The sequence below is a fragment of the Protopterus annectens genome, chromosome 4.part1 (genome assembly GCF_019279795.1).
Source record: "Protopterus annectens isolate FY-2018-M chromosome 4.part1, PAN1.0, whole genome shotgun sequence".
Taxonomy (NCBI): Eukaryota; Metazoa; Chordata; order Ceratodontiformes; family Protopteridae; genus Protopterus; species Protopterus annectens.
In genome coordinates, this window is record NC_056734.1 from 699,965,916 (window position 1) to 699,985,928 (window position 20,013).

The following is a 20,013-nucleotide window of genomic DNA, read 5'->3' on the forward strand; positions in this document are numbered from 1 at the left end:
AACTTTTTCCGAAATATAAACTAAATGACTTGCCTAGTTGAAAGTCCTTAAAGGAGAAGGCTAGGGGACGATATAACATTGTTTATGTTTCTGAATAGAATAAAAAGTATTAAAAGGGAGGAAAATGTTAGAAAAATATGTATTTGAACATGTATAAAGTGCTAGTTTTAAAGCAAATAGTATATAATGCATTTTATTCTATTTACAATATGGCAATAAGAATGATTTTACATGTAATTGCTTGAAGCTTTGGAGCTGCAGTGTGTTTGAACTCTGACCCTGGCAGTAGCTAGCTCAGCAAGTATATGTTTTTCACTAATGATTATCTGCTGGGTCAGGAAATTAAATGTATAAAGCATTGAAAATTCTTCTTCCTTCCTCTGAGATAATTGGCCTTGTAAATATTATCAAAGATAAGGCACAGCTGCTAAAGTAAAGTTGCAAGAAGAACAAAGAAGTATATTACAAGACTGAACCGACTATTGTATTCGAGCAAGCCTGAAACCTTGAAGGAGTAACATTTACAGAAAGACATTATAAAGAACCAGGTGCTTTGCAAGGCTGTATTATTCCCATGGGAAAACTTTTAAAATGTATAACATCAGCTTTTTCTTATGAATAGAATATTGTAGACCATAGTGATGTAGGTGCCCTGTGACTAACCACGTCAGTAAGGTGGGCACAGCTTGAATGTAAGACTATATAAAATTGTGTATTTCCTGCATCATGTCAGACAAAACTCTGTACTTGTATGTTTTTTTGCCTCCTGGTGTACACTAGTAAACTTTTGCATCTGAGCCTCCTGTGTTGTTATCATTTGTTTTTATTTAACAGTTTTCCATTCCTGCTCACACCTAGTCAAAGTCTCCTTCACTTGGGGTCCAAAAGGAGATGAACCATCAAAGGGAACATTAAAGAAGGAAGACTTGAAGGATACCGTAAAATTACAAAGACTCATCCACGAATGTCTGCTGAGGGATATTCCTGCTGCAGCTGCCCTACTCACTCCATCTGCCGCATATAAGATCAGCCTCATGGAGGAGTTAGCTATGGAAGTAAGGGTGGAGAGCTGCGTAGAAACCTTATCCATGAAATCCGGAGCTACTGAATCCTGAAGGGTATCTCCTAACTCTTTCAGGAGATCCCTCTGAAGACAAGTAAAATGAGTCAGGTAATCCAGCGATCTTAATGTAAATGCCGCTGAAGAAAAAGTACGCTCCCCTACCTATCCGTCATCCTGGACTCCTTGTTAGGAGGATGAATATTAGAAGACATCTCAGATAATTCCTTCTTGGTGGCCGCTGCTACCACCGTAGCATCAACTGGAACTCCCTTACTAAGGAAAGACGTGTCCTCAGGTGCTGTCATAAATTTGTTTGGCCTCCTCAGGAGGCTTCCACTGAATCTGGAGAGGTCCATGCTTTCTACGATATGACTCCCAACAGTTGGTCATAAGGCGGTGTCACCCAGGAGGTGGAAGGCCGGCAGCCAAAAGCCTCAAGATACACTGATTCATCCTCAGTAGGGTTAGAGGTCTTCCAATCACCCCTCTGTCTAAGGATTTCTAGGATGCCAGAAAAGGAGACATCCTCAGAGGGGGATCTAGGGGACCCTTCTGATTCCTCTAAATCAGTGTCTGACATGACAGACTCAGGGGAGTCAACATGTTTCCTCTTACATAGCCTCTTCCGTGGGAGCTCTCCAGTGGGATAATCTGGAGAAGTCTCGGAAGAGGGGGCACCTCCAATGGAGGCTACTTGGGCCTCTGGTTCCCTACGCTGTAGGGGTGGAAGGGAGGAAGAGGTTGCTACCAGCTGCTGGTGGGACACAGGCTCCAAAGGAATGGCTTTGGCAGAGGATAAAGCCTTCTCTATAGCTTCGAAAGCCTCCCCCCCCCCGAAGGGGTGGATGGTTGACTCCTAGCAAGAGGGAACGGCTCCGAAGCAGAAGTGGAAGCCAAGCTGAGTCGAGCCGAGGCTCCGAGAGGAAGGGTAGGTTTCGATGAGAACCCAGGGTGACTGTCCCCCTCGGAGTCGACACAAGACTGTCGGCTCCCAGAACCCTCGGCTCCAGAGTGAGCTATCGAGGATAGAGTAATTGGCTCAGAGGAAACAGGTTGAATCCCCAGAGCCGAAGGGTCGAAGACAGAGGAACCTGATGTAATAGGCTCAGACAGCAAAGCAGTCTGAGGAGGAACTGTGATCGGTAAGGGGGTCGGCTCCGAGACCTATGGGTCTGGAGGGGCCAATTTTCTAGCCAGAGCTGGATCCGAAAGCAACCTCTTCACCACCCTCTTGATGTCCTCATCTGATAGGGTCCTGGAGGAACATTCTTGGGCCCTCTAACTTAAATGGGCACTACGGCCCTCTAACTTAAATGGGCCGTACAATCCTAAGGGGGGAATAGGGGTTGAAAAACTTTCAAAAACAGTCGCACAAGAGATAAGAAACTATATATATATATATATATATATATATATATATATATATATATATACATACATCAGATAGAAAAAGGGTAGAAAAGGACTAAGTATAGTAAAACATCGTTTTACTTAGCCAGTGAGCTAGTAAGACACAACCTCGAACCTTTTGCGGCAAACGAGATCTGGGGAATTGCCTTGAGGCACCATGGGATAGGGGCTAGCCTCGAGCCAGTAAAAGCTCTCGAGCTTTAGTATCGGCCAAGTCGGAGCCGATACCCATCCAGCAAGAAATACGGTGAGATACGACTACATAACATTATACCTTTAATCTCTAGAGTAGTAGTAATCTGAAAACTATAGACCATACCTAAAGTGGCTGGTGATATGATCCGTGGTACTATCTTGTGAACCATAGCCTCAAGAAAGACTCTGTGCCATGTGACTGGAGAATTGCAATAGTTGTCCCTGTACACAAGGGTAGGCCCATCAATGGACTCCATTAACTACCAACCCATAAGTCTGACTAGTTTCATATGCAAATCCATGGAAAGAATTACCATGGAAATGATTAACTAATCATTTTCATGGTAATGTCTAAAGTTATAAAGGCTAGCTTATAAACTTACAGGATACATTTGGAATTTTTGACTAGGCTTATAAAGGCACCAGTGGTTGTTAGTCTAGTACACACCTATGAAGCAATTGCAACATGATCTTACACTCAGATGTGAAATGTACTATCACACATTGTTACCTGTTACAGTCTTCCTAATACCATATGCAATCAAATGCAGTGACCAGAAATTAACATTATTTTGACTAACATTTACCAATTATGATGCTACTCACATTCCTCAAGTGTCTCCAGGTTCAATCACAAATACAAAAGTGCTTCTGTTGAACTAAATCACTGTGAAACCAATGTATAAGCTTCTGCCTGGAAAGGAATTTAGTACAAAGCTTTTATAAGACCACAAACACAAATATATAAAAAGTTTAGACTTGCAGTAAAATCAAATAAAGCTGACATGCCTGCTCCCCTCATGAGTCAAAAAGATTAGAAAGTTGTCTTAGCAAATATAAATTTTACTTCTGTTAAAACACTGGCTGTACAAAGTGAGAAATTCTGGATTTTCATAACCAAGTAAGAAAGCTGCTGAGGAAAAGGACAGTCGATGCACTGGCTCAACAGTAATTCGAACAAATGTTGACAGAACATTACAAAGGGAAAATTATATATTTTTTCATTTTGACATGTTTACCCATGCTCGTCTGTGAACTGCAGATTAGATGTATTTTGCTTTCATAAAAAATTTGTGTGCATTTATAAAATAAAAAATCAAAAGTTTCAATAGAAAAAAAAAAGTTTTAACAAAGACCAGAATAACAGAAAGGTAAGTCAAACACAACAGAAAAGGGATTGGTCTTAAAGACAAAATTTAGCACTGAATTATTTTTTGTTTGCTTTCATGGGAACTCCTTTCACGTCAAAATTTTCCCGACACAATTCTGGTGGTCTTCTACTGTCAACTGGAGCTTTTGGGCGGTGTCTCTCTCTGTGTATGAGAAATAGCAGTATTACTATATAGCCAACTTTCAGATGTAGAATAGTTTCTGTTACTTTTCTATGCAGACAGAAAGTAAAGCAACAGTTCATGTCAGACTGAATACCAGTTTATACAATGTAGACCTCCCAACATTAACTATTAAATGAAAAAAAAAAATATCTGACTTAATCCAGTTAACCTGATAAAAATGCGACTTTCCAGTCAAGAAAGAGAAACCCTTTTATTTTTGTTTTTAATTTAGATACTCCAGTACGGTACTAAATACAGAAACTTTACCTACCTTGCAAGAAAATGGCACAATACTTGATATGGAAAGCTTGTTATTGCTTTATCAAACACGGCCACAGCTGTATATTTTAAGGCAATTTTAAAGTACTGTTTACTAACACTCAGTATCCAGAGATGTCCGGGATTATGTATTATCATGATTAGTCTACTGCAAGTAGTTCTATCAAATGTCTCTGTATTAGTAACAGAACATGATACAGGGTTGCTAAAACTGTTCCACCTCATTCCATACTAATAAATAGTCTAGCAAAATGGATTTCATATTTCTGCCTAACATTTGCTTTAGGAAGCAACAGAGAAAGTTAACTAAGCTGATGATTATATCTATCATACAATGTAGTAAGCTGTCACCTGTGCACCACTATGTAGCCACTGACTTTTCTTATAGGTTCATAGGTACTTAACTAGATTATTTATCTATAAGGATCTTAACAAACCTTGCCTTACATTCCCACGGTAGTTTGTAGCCCTTATATTTTGTATATGAATAACCCACAGATGCGCAGAGTAAGGATATGCTGGGGCATTTACATGTTTCCTCTATCCATGAGGGAGAAGGTTGCTAAACTAGGGGTGTGTCATCCAAACACGAAGAGAGATGAGGTTTTCAGAATCTGCAAAGTTTTAACAACATGGGCCTTTTTTTTCCTTTGGTGAAAAAGCATTGTGGTCTTTCCATTTGTCACAAGTGTTTGGACAGGTGTATACTGAAAGGGGTATTATACTCGATGACTGGTTTAATAAGCGCTGACTACAGTGGAATGATAACATCCCTAGATCTAGATGCAATAACTTATAAACAAGCTGTGTGATGAAAAAGGAATTTATTGCAAGAGTGGATATGTGGTGATCAAAGGACAGCTCTTTTTTTGACATAGGTTCCCAAATCCTTAATCACAGGATTTATTTTAAGGGGTGTGTTGACAATGTGATAGTTGCAAGAGAATCCATGCTTACTGAAGGGTACTGTTGTACATTTCATGGCATTTAGTCTTAGTCCATGGTTTTGTTGCCAAATATTTGTTTGGGACAGACCATCTTGGAGGATCTTGGTGCCCTCTGGGGAATTTATGATGGCACCAAGTTTGCAACCATTTGCAAACTTGTTCAGCCACAAACCCTTAACATTACCTTTGACCTCTGAGAAGTAAATGCGAAGAGAAGTAGCCCAAGGACTGAACCCTGGGGTACAACAATTAGTGATTTTATTTGAAGGAAGAAGTGCCACCCGTCCTAACTTCCTGGGTTCTAGTTGTGAGCCAATTTGCTATCCAGTGAGTTACATAAGACTGACATTTAGCTGGGAAAGTTTATCTGTGATACCAGAGTATGGGATGGTGTTAAATGCCTTTGTGAGGTCTAGATAAGTGGTGCACACTGTTCTGCTCTCATCAACTACTTCAGTAAGTTTTTTTGAAAAGTTATCTGGGTTAATAAGACAGGAGTTGCCTTTAACTAATCTAAACTGGGTTGAGTAGACAGCCTATAGATTACCTATATACTTAATTATTAACTCCATAATGATCCCTTCTATAGCTTTACGAATGAGGCTGGTCAGGCTTAGGGGTCTATAACTACCTGGGTCCATTGAAGCCTCACCTTTGTGTGAGGAAATACTGTTGCTGTCCTCTGTTTATCAGGCACAAAACTTGTTTTAAGGCTGATACTAAACAGCTTCTGTAAGGGATCAGACAAATCATATTTCTGGCTGACCAGATGGCAGACTAGTTTGCTATCTATCCCCATAGTCAGTGTCGTTGGCTTTTACAGTGACTCACGATCTTGCTCTCAGTAGACTTCAGTAGACTTTAAGGGGGTATGTAGGTGAAGGTATATGATCTGAAAATATTGCCAGGGACAGGAGTGAAGTTTTTATTTTTTTAAGCATCTTTATTGCACTTACATAAAAGTAATCACACCATATTAACAAGTTCACACTTACAAACATTAATACATCACAAATATTGTTCTACACCATATAATCAAAACATTACATAAACTGTTCAGCTCCTGCTTTCTCTTAAATCTCATTCCTCCTCCCAAAACATTTTTCTGTAGGTATTGTTGCCAACATTTCCATTTTTTTCTATGTAATTTACTTCTGCCCTTTTCTAAAGATCCCCCTTCCTGTTCTTTTATCTCTGTTACAATATTCACTACTTCAATCTAGTAACTGCTTTTTTTGGCAGCCACCAGAATTAAAGTTTTACTATGTCTAGGCAATTCAGATCCTGTATTCCAACTCAAAAAAAAAAACAATTGTTTACCTGATTAGACTCATTTGCTTGCCCAGTATTCCTGACATAGTACTCAGCAGGGAATTTTTAAAGTCTGACAACTCATTACAGTTAGAGAACATAGGCTCCCAGATACCTCTTTCTTCCCCATTACACCTCCCACATTTGCCACCTTAGTGAGGAAAAATGCCTTGTAGCCTGTTTGGGGTATAAAACTATGCAAATATTTCTGGGCAAAAATCCTAAATCTTCCAGATTTTGTTGCTTATTTGGAAGACATACATATGACATATCATTGGGTTTTTTTTGTGAATTGTCTCATTGTTTTTTTGTGAATTGCTTATCAACTCTCTCTCTCTTCCCAATCTTTTCTGATCTCCTCTGACAGATTCCAGTAGTTACTGTTCAATATTTTATATGCCCTACTAATTATATGAAAGTTATGTATTTAACATAATGTTAGATACATGTTGTCTGTTTTTCATCCAGTTCAAACATACGGGTTGTTGGATATGACCCCAGTACTGACTTTAAAGCTTCTTTAGATCCAGGGCTATAACTCCTTCCTTAGCCATAATTCCCTGGACTCTACCTTAGTTGCTCATATTGAGTTTGTCCCTCCCCCTTTTGTCTGATATCAGAACCATCCTACATAATGAAACATCCAGTACACAGAACCCCTAAGTAAGATAGTCCCAACTTGTTGAGGAAAAGTGGGTAGAGTATTACATGACTGTGTAAAAACAGGGAATAAAAAGTAAACAAAAAGAGTAAAAAAGTTAATAAAAAGTGCACTCAATCATCTTGAAACCATAGGAAGGTGGCAGTAAGGAGATAATTTAAACCACACAAAAATCAGATGTTTGTTTGTCTTTTTGGCTTTTCCAGGTTAGGGGTCGCCACAGCGGAATGCCAGTCCGCTAATGATTGGCAGTAGTTTTTTATGGTGCCGAGTTGCCAGCCCAACGCCCAACCTTCAGCGAAGGCACGCCCATTCACGCATGTCTTTTGGAAGCCACTCGACCGTGGGGTGGACATGCAGACTCCACACAGAAGGCACTCCAGCCGAGAATCGAACAGGAGAACCTCTTGCTGTGAGGCAACAATGCTAACACTGTACCACCGCGGCTTCAAAAATCAGATAACATGGATCTAACATTATGGTATGTACATAACTTTCTTATCCAATGTTGTCTATTTCATCCATTTCAAACATGTGGGATAGAAAATCCCAAGCTGTCAGACTGGGGTGGTATCAAGGAAAGAGATTCCTGAACATGGTAGAACCAAAGGAGGAATGTGATTTGGATTTACCGTCCAGCTTATAGTGACACGCAAAGGTGTGTACTGTAGCCACAGCACAAATTATATCAATGGATAGTCCTCTGTTAAAAGCTGCCCTAGTTGAATGAGTTGTTAGTTTAGAAGTAGAAACTGCCATAGTTGAATGAGCTCTTGTTTTACCTGGTATGAGTAAATTCTTATTATAGGCAAAGGAGATACAATCTAACAGCCATCTGGATAAAGTAACCTTAGCCATTGCCTTCCCCAACTTTGGTTAAGAAAATGAGATGAACAATTGATCATATTTTCTGAATTGTTTTGGTCTGTGAATGTAAAATCTGAGCTGCCTGTGGACATCTAACGTATGCAACAAATATTCTCCTTTCTTTGAATATCTGGGGAAAACCCAGGTAAGTTTATGGATTGATTTAGATTTACTTCTGATGCCACCTTAGGAATAAAGGGCACATTAGTTCTAAGGGAAACTCTATCTTTGTGAAATATTAGATACGGAGGCTTAAATGAAAGAGCCTGTAACTCCGAAATACATCTGGCTGATGTCACTGCCACTAGGAAATTTGTTTTCCAAGTACAAAATTTTATATCTGCTGTGGCTGCTGGCTCAAATGGAGACATCAGAGTTTGTAGCATAATGGTGATGTTCTATTGAAGCTACTGGAATGTCTTTACAACCAACATGAAAAACTGAAATTGCTGCCAACTGTATCTTAATGGTGGCAAAGCTGGGACCTTTATTATAGAGTTCAGATAAAAAACTTTAGTATGGATGGAACAGGTGCTGAAAAAGGGTCCAGGCCTTTACAGAACGTCCAAACAGAAAATCCTTTCCATTTACTCTGTTAATTTTTCTAGTGGATTGTTCCTGAGAAGCAGAAGCAGGTTAAGCCTGGCATCAATAGCTATGCTTAAAATGGGAGGAACCATGCGGTTAACTTCATGGACTTCTGGTCCTGAGAAGGCAGTCTGTATGAATAAGTCAGTAGGTTTGGATAATGATCCAAAACCCAAGGGGGGTGTACAAGTAGAGGAATCATAACTGTCTGGGTCAAAAGGGGGCAATGAGGATCACCTTGGCCTTGCTCTGTCTTGCTTTCTGTATGAATTTGTTCATTAGGGGTTAAGGAAAGAAAACATACAGGAGGCCTGGGGGCCATGTGTGGACCAGAGCATCCCTTGGTGACTGTCCCTGTGGAGAGATCAGGGCAAAATACCTGCTGCATTTACTTGTTTAGATAAGATGCAAAAATGTTACAGCAAGGCTGGCCCCAGCAACTGAATATTAAGCACATCACTGTAGGATTGACAGACCAGTTGTGAGGCATCAGGACCATTTTGCTCAATATATCTACTAGTACACTGGCAATCCCAGGATATGCATTGCTATCAGAAAGTGTGAAGGCACTGCTTATTGCCAAACACTCCTGGCCTCTCGACACAGAGGATAGGAACATGCTCCCTGTAATGATGTGAGGTATTGCCAGCTATGTCAGGAGAAGTAGGGCAGTGGATGTGTAACATATGCTAACATAGTTAGCTGGAGTTTTGTAAAGAATTATATGTCATTTGTATATCAAACTGATTTGTACAGATGCTTGTGTTCAAAATGTATTTGTAAAGTTGCTTGTGTTAAGAAAAATGTTCCGACAGTGGGTCCTGCTGCGCAGGAAAAGTATACCTGTATGTCAGACTGCATGGTAACTATTAAAATGAGAACATTGTAACAGAGGCTACTAGAATCTCAGTCCAGTTAACTTTGAAAATAGTCTGTAATTAAATTACTTGGTATAAGCCATAAAGATTGTATTTCACAGGTCTCAATGCAGCCAGAGACAAACAGTCTGTACTAGGAAGCTTTCTGTATTGTCCTTGGGGGTGAGCTAATTGCTACTCTGGAAGGGTGGAAGTCTGAAATTGCTTTATGACTTCCAGAAGCTGCAACAGATCTTGGCAAAGCTCTGTGTGTGTGTATTATTGACACATATGTATGAGATTCTGGTTCAGTTTCTAGTAAATGGGGGTTAGTATGGGAACTAGAAGTCAGATGACCTGATGTATGTGATGTCATTCTGTAATCTAAGACTAAAATGATGTTTCAATAACAGATGAGACAGAAGTCTCAGAGCAGTCTGTTTTTGGAACCTGACAAAGAAGGACCCCTCACCTACTTCATCTTGCCTTGCTTTAGTAAGTAATCAGGGAACAGTAATTCTTTAGATCAGTCAGGAAATAAAGTGAGATTAGTTAAGTACTGTTTTTCTGTTAACTGTGTGAATCTCTTCATCTGTGTTATTTTAATATTTACTGTGGCTGAAACTCTGGTGCTTATTGTAAATAGATATTTAGTATTTTCATGTTCTTTTATTATTAGAGAATATTTTAATCTTTGAGAGTACTTCTATTTATTTGGTGACACTGTAGCCACTTCTGAAAGCCTTGCTGTTTGGTCAACATTACCATTTGTATTAGTTTTAATTTCTCTCAGTATAATTGGGTACCTCCTTGTAAGAGTGGCTTTGGAGTGTCTGGTGGCAGTAACTATCTTACAGTCTGGGCAGAAGGTCATAGCTAGTAAATCTGTGACAGCCTTTCCCAGGTGTGTGTGTGTGTGTGTGTGTGTGTGTGTGTGTGTGTGTGTGAAAATCAAATCTCAAAGTGTGTGCATCAGGTGCTTGGAGCAGGGACACAGAGCATTGGTTTGAGAGGGTGTTGGAGGACTTGGCCTGGACACTTAGCTGATAACTCAACTCTACAGCCGTGCTAGTGGGGAGTCTTACTGGGGGCCTGAAGAGACAGAGAAACCCAGACCCCGGACTGAGTGTGTCCCCTGTGTGATCTTAAGGAAAACTGTGCTTGATACAGATACTTTTGTTCCAAGTGAATGTTCCTCTCCAGTGTTAGTGGTAAGGAGTCAGGCTCCTTGATTACCAGCCCACAGGCAGGGACCTCACACTTCCCCTTGTTGTTCATGTACCATACCACCACCACCGTGTTGTCTGTCTGTATGAAAATCACACCCTCGGGGAAGAGGTCCTGAAATGCCTGCAACAATAGGAAGAACTCCCTCAACTCCAAAAGACTGATGTGAAGATTGACCTCTAGTGACAACCATGTAACTTGGTCCATTCTCTCTTGGAAGTGCCCCCCCAAATGGAGGCATCTGTGGTTACTATTGCAATCAGTGATTCTGAATGGAAAGGGCAACCCTCAGTTACAGTCAGAGGCATTACGCACCAAGTAATGTGTTGTTTGCAGACCTGAGTAATTCAAATATTAGAATGTGAAGGGTTGATGGACTGAGGCCATTATACTGCTAACGTCCATTGCAGCACTCTCATGTAGTATCTGACTAGGGGGCCATTAGAATTGTGGACACCATGAGGCCTAAAAGATGCAGAACTAACCTTGCTGGTGGTGATGTGTTACGTAGTACTTGTAAGGCTGTGAGGCAAAATGACAGTCAGTCTTCCCCAGCCCAGAACTCTTATCTGTAGGCTGGTATATACTGGCAACCTATAAAGTCTGTGCTCTGTATTGGAGTCAGTTGACAGTTTGGCAGATTTACAGTTATTTCTAAGTAAAGTAACAATTGGAGCAACTGGTTCAGGTGATGCAGCAGTTAGGAGCTAACTGTCAAGGTATGTGAAGACTTGGATCTTCAGCAAATGCAGATGCACTGCTACCATTGCCATGACCATGGTGAACACCCTGTGGGCTGTGGTGAGACCAAATGGCAGTGTACAGAATTGGTAGTAATTGGCTCCCAAAAGGAAACCGAGAAATCTCCTGGAGTGCTTTGTTATTTTGACATAATAATAAGAGTCCTGGAGATCTATGGAGCATATCCAATCATCCTTCCTCAGGACAGTAAAATGAACTGAATTATAACCATCGGTAATTTTGTCTGTGTCACAAATTGGTTTAGGTGACTGATATCCAAAATGGGTCTGAAGTCCTCCATTTTCTTTGGTATTAAAAAGAATCTTGAATAGACTCCAGACTTTAACTGGTGGATGTGTGTGTCTGGCTAGATGACTCTCTTTCTAGCAGCTTTGGAATTTCTATGGCCGCTAAGTTTCACTGACTAGTTGGAACACTAGGGACCTTCTTTTACTGAGGTGGAAGAGAAAAGAGGATTGAATAGCCTCAGGATATTATCTTTAGCACCAAGGAATCTGAAGTTATTCTGTGCCAGGCTTGAGGATGCAAAGATAGCAGCCCCGGGGTGCAACAGTCTGGCAACTGTTCTTTCTCATTTAAAGGAACATGAAAGCCTGGGTTATGTGGTCTGCCTCTAGGGCATCATGTATTCAAACTGCCTCCCCCTCTACTATGGGGAGGACTCTCGCTTTGGGAGTCACTGTAAGAACTCTGATTTACAAAACCACATCTTCCTTAATTTCTGATTCCTAGAGAAAGATCTCTGCAAAGTTGAGATGCAGACTCCCACTACAGAGAGAGTCTTACCTTCCTATTGTCTCCTGGTGAGTGTGACATTAGCCTTAAGTCCAAATAAGGTTGAACTATCATAAGGGGCATTTACAAAGAATGACTTAAAGCCCTCTGCAAAGTCAAAAAGATGAAAAAGAGGAAGGGAACCCTCAACACTGATGACTCCCAGACCCAAAATTGATCTCAAATCTGGAGGCCTAATATGAAGGACACCTTTAAGAAATTGTCGGACCTCAAATCTAGAGGCCAAAGGAAGAGTCAAAGTCAGACAAGCAGAAATAGCCGACAGGTGGGCTTTAACAGAATGGTATGACAACCCAGCATTGAGCAAATCACACAAATACGAGAGAATCAAAGGAACTTCCACAGAAAGTGGATCCAGGTTACAAGACACCAGGCAGAAAATTTCTTCCATTTAGATAAATAAGATTTTTCTGGCGTCTTGCATCCTCCTGCAGAATCTAAACCACCTTCTCAGAAAAAAGGTGTGTAAAAGGGATCAAAACCTTATCATCCATAGTGTCAGCTGAAGAGTGGACAAGTGGGGATGGATGAGCCACTCCATGTCTTGTTTGAGTAGGTCCATCCTGTGTGGTAACTTGTGATGACTGCCCTTGGCTAAGTGCAGAAGAAGAGGGAATCAATGCTGTCTGGGCCAAAAGGGAGTCACCAACAAGATTTTGAGAACATCCTGTTCTATCTTGAACAGGACATGTGGTATGAGAGGAAGGGGAGGTGCAAAAAAGAGGAAGCTGTCTGTTCAGAGGAGAGGCAAAAAGATCTGAGGAGTACCCCACTAGTGGACAATTTCCAGAAACACACCTCTGTGAAGCATCCACTCGTGAGTTTGTGTTATGGACCTGCTCATAGAATCTGCCACAATGTTCTGGTCTGAAGGAATATAAACAGCCTGAAGAATCACCTGATACTAGGCAGCTAGATCCCAAACCTGAAGAGCTACACTACACAAAAGATAAGACCTTGCCCCCCCCCCCACTTGCTGATGTACCAAATCACTGCAGTACTGCCTGTGAAGGTTTTGAGGGGCTCTTGTAGGAAGAGCGAATGAAAGGCCTGAAGTGCCAGGAGAAGATATTGATGTGGTCCTTTTGACAAAGAGACCAAAGGCCCTGCTCTTACAGAGAACTGAAGGAGCCCCCACCCACCCACACACACACACACCAGGGTCTGAGGCATCTGAAAAGAGTTCCTGAGTGGGGACTGAAAGTTGAAAAGGCAGCCCTGGGTTGAGGGACAATTGCTGAATCCACCACAGTAATTCCAGTTCGAGGCATGGGAAACAGAGAATCAGAAAATCCAAAGGATGAAAATGTTGAAGTAAGACTGACTTTAGGAACCACTGGAGATTTCTCCTATTAAGTTTGGCCAGAGGAAGCATAGGAATGGTGGACGCCATGTATCCCAGAGCCCTTAGAAACTCTCTGGCCATAATGGAGTCAAGAAGAAGAAGAAGGGACTGAAAGAATGCAATCAGTGTTAAAGCCTTGGGAGGAGGAGATGCCAGCATTGGAATAGTCTGGAGCCTGCACCAAAGAAACCCATCATCCTGAGAAGGATTTATGAATGATTTTTGGAAATCAACTGTAAACCCTAGGCTTTGCAGAAGACAAACAGCAAAGTGAAAATGCTGAAGTAAAGTCTCTGGAGAGGAAAAGTACAGTTTTGTACCTACCATAAATGTAGATGTTAGAGTGTACACCCTGCTGCGGTCATCACACTTGGGTTATCCTGTCGTCAGGCGGTCCCGCAGTCGGCTGGAATTCCAAAGTCTTGGTCTGGCGCCGGTTGCTGTCGCTTCTTCCCTGAGGTCAGTGCGCCAGGGGTATATATAATGCAACAGACGCCATTTTCTTCAGTTTTTCTTGCCCCAGATGTCAGGTGCCCCCAAAAAGGTGGTCAGTAATTAGTACCAAATTGAGTAAACTTGTACAAACATAAAATCCCTTCAGCTATAAGCAAATACATCAGGAAGGTATTGAAGAGATTTAGCCAGTAGGTCAGAGGGGATGGAGGGAGGGTAACCTGGACTGCAGCAGGGTGTACACTCGAACATCTACATTTATGGTAGGTACAAAAAGTACAGTTTTGTACCTACCATAAATGTAGATGTTCGAGTGCTGCAGTCATATGGGTAGTCCGCTGTCCTCGGTCGGCCCGAATACCAAAGGGTTAGGCTGGCGTCGGTCATGGCAGCTGACGCCAGCCCGCCAGTAGTAGTACTTAAGCGCATGACCGACGCCATATTCTCAGTCTTTCCTGCCCCAGATGTCAGAAGGCCTTAAAAAGAAAAGGCCAGAGCCATAAAGGAGAGAAATAACAATTATCCCCCAGTAATAATAACAACAACCACCACAACCCCAAACCAAAGCGGGGAAGGAGGGAGGGAAAATAGGACTGCAGCAATGTGGATCCTCGAACATCTACATTTATGGTAGGTACAAAACTGTACTATGTTCTTCGTCTCACATTGCTGCAGTCATAGAATCCCAAAGCAAAGGAAAAGGGAGGCTGGCAAACTAAAAGGCATTAGGGGCTGCTAACATGCCCTTGTAAGACTGCAGTGGCAAACCCAGCCCTGGACTTGGAGAAAAGAGGGAGATGATAATGCTTAGTAAAAGTATGAACTGAACTCCAAGTAGCTGCTTCCAAAATGTCCTTAGTAGCTACACCCCTCAAAAAGCAGTAGAAGTGGAGCCCTAGTGGAATGAGGTCTAATCCCAGCAGGAACATTCTTCCCATGATGAGAATAACAAAAAGCAATGCAATTACCAATCCACTTTGAAACAGTCTGCTTTGAAACAGCTTTCCCTTGTGAACCCAAAGCAAAAGTAACAAATAACTGTTGAGTCTGTCTGAACTCCTTAGTTCTGCTCAAATAATAACGTAACTGCCTGTGTATATCCAAAGAATGCAAGATTTTTTCCCCCTTATTTTGGGGATCAGCATAAAAGGTAGGCAAATGGATAGACTGGTTCAAGGCCACATTAGAAATCACTTTTGGCATGAAAGTAGGGTTAAAAGAAACTATCCTTATGGAATATTAGAAAGGGTTTAACTGCCATGAGAGCCTGCAATTCAGATACCCTTCTGGCAGAAGTAATGGCCAACAAAAAGGCAGTCTTCCAAGACAAAAACTTCAATTCAGACGTAGCTGCAGGTTCAAAAGGAGGCAAAGTAAGCTTCTCCAACACAAAATTGAGATCCCAGGAAGGAGTAGGAGCTCTACGGGGTCTTGTATTTTTGCCCCTCTAAGAAATTGCTTAAACAAAGGGTGAGAAAATAAAGGAGGGTCACAATCATAGTGAGCAGAAATGGCTGCAGCATGAACCTTCACAGAGGAAAACGACAAACCCTTGTCCAGTAATTCAGTAAGGTACTGCAGTGTACAACTCAAATTAGGTACCGAGACATCAAAATCCTTTGTTGTGCTCCAAAGAAAAATCTCTTCCATTTATCAGCATAAACTTTTCTAGTGCTAGGTAGCTTCCAAAATGACATCCAAAACCTGCTGGGGAAGCTGAGAACCCACAGGCTTTAAAACAGAATACGCCAGGCCGTTAGATGCAGGGACTGCACCCTGACATTGAGCAAATGACTGCTTGACTGGGACAACAAATGAGGAAGCTGTGGTAAAGGCCAAGGAGGCTCCTGAATTAAACTCCTCAGCAGAGGATACCAGTGCTGACGTGGCCAATCTGGTGCTATTAAAATCATGCAAGGCTTGTCCTGACTTTCAAGAGTACCTTGGTAAGGAGAGGCAGAGGAGGAAAAGCATAGACGTGAAGGTTGTTCCAACTGAAAGATAGAGCGTCCACTTTCCAAGCTTTTGGGTGAAACATCCTTGTGCAAAATTTTGGTAGTTGGAAATTTAGAGGAGAAGCGAACAGATCTATGTCTGGAGTTCCCCAAGCCACTGTCAACTGTTGAAATACCTGAGGATCCAATTTCCACTCGTGGGGATCCACAATTTGTCTGCTCAATACATCTGCTAGGGAGTTCTGTGCTCCTGGCAGAAACCGTGCTTGAAGAGTGATGTGCAACCCCAGAGCAGTCTCCCACAATATCATAGCTTGTCTGCAAAGAGGGTAAGAATGGGTCCCCCCTGCTTGTTGATGTACCACATGACTGTAGTGTTGTCTGTTTGAATCAACACCTGTCCTGGTTGAAGTAGGCCCTTGAAAGCCATCAGGGCATACTGGACTGCTAACATCTCCTTAATGTTGATATGCAAATGCTGTAATTTGGGAGGCCACGTGTCTTGAATCCATTTCCCATTGAAGTGTGCTCCCCAAGCCAGGTCTGAGGCATCCGTCGTTAAGATCTGACTGGCCTCTGGTCGGGTCACAGAGAGTCCCTTGTTTAGGTGACATTCCTGTGCCCACCACAAGAATTCCTTCTGGATGCACGGTAATATCGGAATGACAGTGTCCAAATCGTGGCAGTGTTGAGTCCATACACTTTTGAGATACCATTGTAGCTTCCTCATATGCAGTTTGGCATTGGGAAGTACCAGAATGCAAGATGCCATGAACCCCAAGGCTTGAAGGACTGTCCTTGCAGTCAGCCTGGACTGTACTGATAATTGCTGGAAGTAGAAGGCCTAATAACCTTTTGTAAGGATGGAACCACAGAAACTTGAGAGGCACCCTCGGCCTGACCTAACTCCTGAGAGGCCAACTCCTGTAAAAGTAAAGGTTCCCCCTGGGATTCAGCCGAGACTTCAGCTGGATCCACAGATTCAACCGTAGATTCCATAGAACCGGCGTCCGTAACGGACAACTCATCCGGTTTAAACCTTAAAGATTTATCTTTGGAGGATCCAACGGCATGTTGTAGTTACACCGCTACCGAAAACAAGCCTAGCACAGTCTAATCTGCGTTTAATGGTGCTTATTAAATCTACAGGCCCTAAGCAAGGAATACAGAGAATGATAGTCCCTATGAGGTATCTGTTTCCCACAAAAATACAATTATTAACTTTTCTGACATCCGGATTAACTGAGGCAAGAAAAGACAAAATTTTCCCCACCAATAACTTGGTCTTGGTCTGAAACTCGAAAACTGAAAATTTCAGAATGCCGAACGGCACTTGCAAACGCTGCTTCTGCTTCGGACCACGCGACAAGAAAGACTGAGAATATGGCGTCGGTCATGCGCTTAAGTACTACTACGTACTGACGTCAGCTCCGGGCGCCATGACCGCCAGCCTAACCCTTTGGTATTGGGACAGCGGACCACCCACAGGTTATGACTGCAGCAATGTGAGACTAAGAACATCTGTACTATGTTCATCATGTTACCCTGCTGCAGTCATCACACTTGGGTTGAATCCCAAAGCTAAGGATGGGTGGAGGTATCATAGAGGGTTAGAGGAGGCTAGAAGGCCCTGCAGAACTGCAGTGGCGAAGCCCGCCCTGGTCTTAGAATAAAGTGGTAAGTGATAGTGTTTGGTAAAGGTGTATACTGAACTCCAAGTTGCAGCTTCCAAAATCTCCTTGGTTGGAACCCCCCTGAGAAAGGCTGTAGAAGTAGCTGTTGCCCTGGTAGAGTGGGGCCTAATGGTAGCAGGAACTGGTTTTCCATGATTATAGCAAAAACGTATGCAATGACCTATCCATTTGGAAATGGTCTGCTTTGATATAGCCTTCCCTTGAGAAGCTGTAGCATAGGATACAAAGAGCTGGTCAGATTTTCTGAAAGCCTTAGTTTTGTCCAAGTAGTAACGAAGTTGCCTGTGAATGTCCAAGGAATGCAGGAGTCTCTCACCTTTGTTCTGTGGATTTGGGAAGAAGGTGGGTAAGTGGATGGTTTGATTTAAAGCTACACTGGAAACCACCTTAGGCATAACGGAAGGATTAGTTCGTAGAGATACTCTGTCTTGATGAAAAATGAGGAAAGGTTCCACTGCCATCAGTGCCTGTAGCTCTGAGACTCTTCTAGCTGAAGTTACTGCTAGCAGCAGGGCAGTATTCCATGATAGGAACTGAAGATCTGCAGAGAAAGCTGGTTCAAAGGGAGGTAGTGTTAGTTTTTCCAGAACAAAATTGAGGTCCCATGTTGGTGTAGGTGCTCTCCTGGGTGGTCTAATGTTTTTTGCCCCTCTGAGGAACTGCCTTAGAAGTGGATGCGAAAATAAGGGTGGATCCGTGTTGTAGTGGGCCGAAATAGCTGAAGCATGGATTTTAATGGAGGAGAAAGAAAGTCCTTTGTGCAACATCTCAGGTAAAGAGTGTAGAATGTGAGGCATGTGAGGCTGAATTGTGTCTTGGCCTTTAGATTGGTTCCAGGCACAAAACCTTTTCCATTTGTCCGAATAAGCCTTTTTGGTGCTTGGCCTCCTAGCTTTCAGAATAACATCCATAACTGCTTGGGAAAGAGGAGCTGGCTGGATGCTTAGCTGATCTGCCATGCAGCCAGATTTAAGGTTTTGAGCTGGCTGTGAAGAATCTGATTGTTCTGTTGTGTAAGTAAATGGGGAATTTGTGGTAATATCTATGGTGGGCCGTGGGCCATATTCCTCAACAGCAGGAACCAGTGCTGGCGTGGCCAGTCTGGGGCTATGAGAATCAGTCGTGGTCTCTCCTTTTTGACTTTCAGAAGTACCTTTGTGAGGAGAGGCAATGGAGGGAAGGCATATATTGTCAGGTTTTTCCAACTGAAAGAGAGTGCGTCCACTTTCCACGCTTGATGATGAAGTGTCCTTGTACAAAATGTTGTTAGTTGATAGTTTTGAGGGCTGGCAAACAGGTCTATGTCTGGAAGGCCCCATTTTTGAGTTATCATTGTAAATACTTGTGGATCTAGTTTCCATTTGTGGGGATCCATGATGTTTCTGCTGAGGTCATCTGCCAATGTATTTTTCTGTCCTGGCAAGAATTGAGCTTGTAACTGAACTTGGTAAGCCAGAGCTGTGTTCCATAAGGTCATTGCTTGCCTGCAGAGAGGGTAGGAGTGAGTACCCCCTTGTTTGTTTATGTACCACATTACTGTGGTGTTGTCCGTCTTTATTGTCAGTTGTCCTGGATGTAATAGATCCTTGAAGGCTGTCAGAGCTTTCTGTACAGCTAGCATCTCTTTTTGATTGATGTGCAGATTCCTTTGATCTGCAGTCCAAATGCCTTGAACGCACTGTCCTGCCATGTGAGCCCCCCAGGCGTAATCTGATGCATCTATTGTGATAGATTGCCTGGCTGGGGGCAAGGTGAAAGGCTGACCCTTGTTGAGGTGACATGCCTGTGGCCACCATAGAAACTCCTGTTGTAGGCAGGGAATGAGAGATATCATTGTGTCCAAGCTGTGGCTGTGTTGAGACCATACGCTTTTTAGGTACCACTGTAATTTCCTCATATGCAGCTTTGCAAATGGTATTAGTAGTATGCAAGATGACATGAAGCCCAAGGCCTGCAGAATTTTTCTTGCAGTTAATTGGGCCTTTGTTGCCATTGCTTTGAAGTATTGAGTCAGTTGTAGTTGTCTGGCGTCAGATAAGCCTTCTGGGCCGTTGTTTTCAAGCTGGCACCCAGGAATGTCATATTTTGTGAGGGTACTAGTTTTGACTTCTTTTCATTTACTGTGTACCCCAGGCAATTTAGTAGATGTTTCACAAAAGCCAGATGATGTAATAGAATGTCTTTGCTTTCTGCTTGGATGAGGCAGTCGTCCAGGTATGGGTATATTTTAATTCCTCTTTGTCTGCATTATGCAATTACTGGTGCCAGGC

The 20,013-nt window shown here is 42.3% G+C and overlaps 1 protein-coding gene across 1 annotated transcript in view; it reads right to left on the minus strand.

The window, feature by feature from the left end:
• Positions 1-3,490: 3,490 nt before the first annotated feature.
• MLF1 (myeloid leukemia factor 1) overlaps positions 3,491-20,013 on the minus strand; it is a 609,081-nt gene continuing 592,558 nt past the window's right edge. The window contains exon 7 of the mRNA XM_044070478.1: positions 3,491-3,981. Within this exon, the coding sequence (XP_043926413.1) occupies positions 3,876-3,981 (106 nt within the window). The 3' untranslated portion in view covers positions 3,491-3,875. The remainder of the gene's footprint in view (positions 3,982-20,013) is intronic.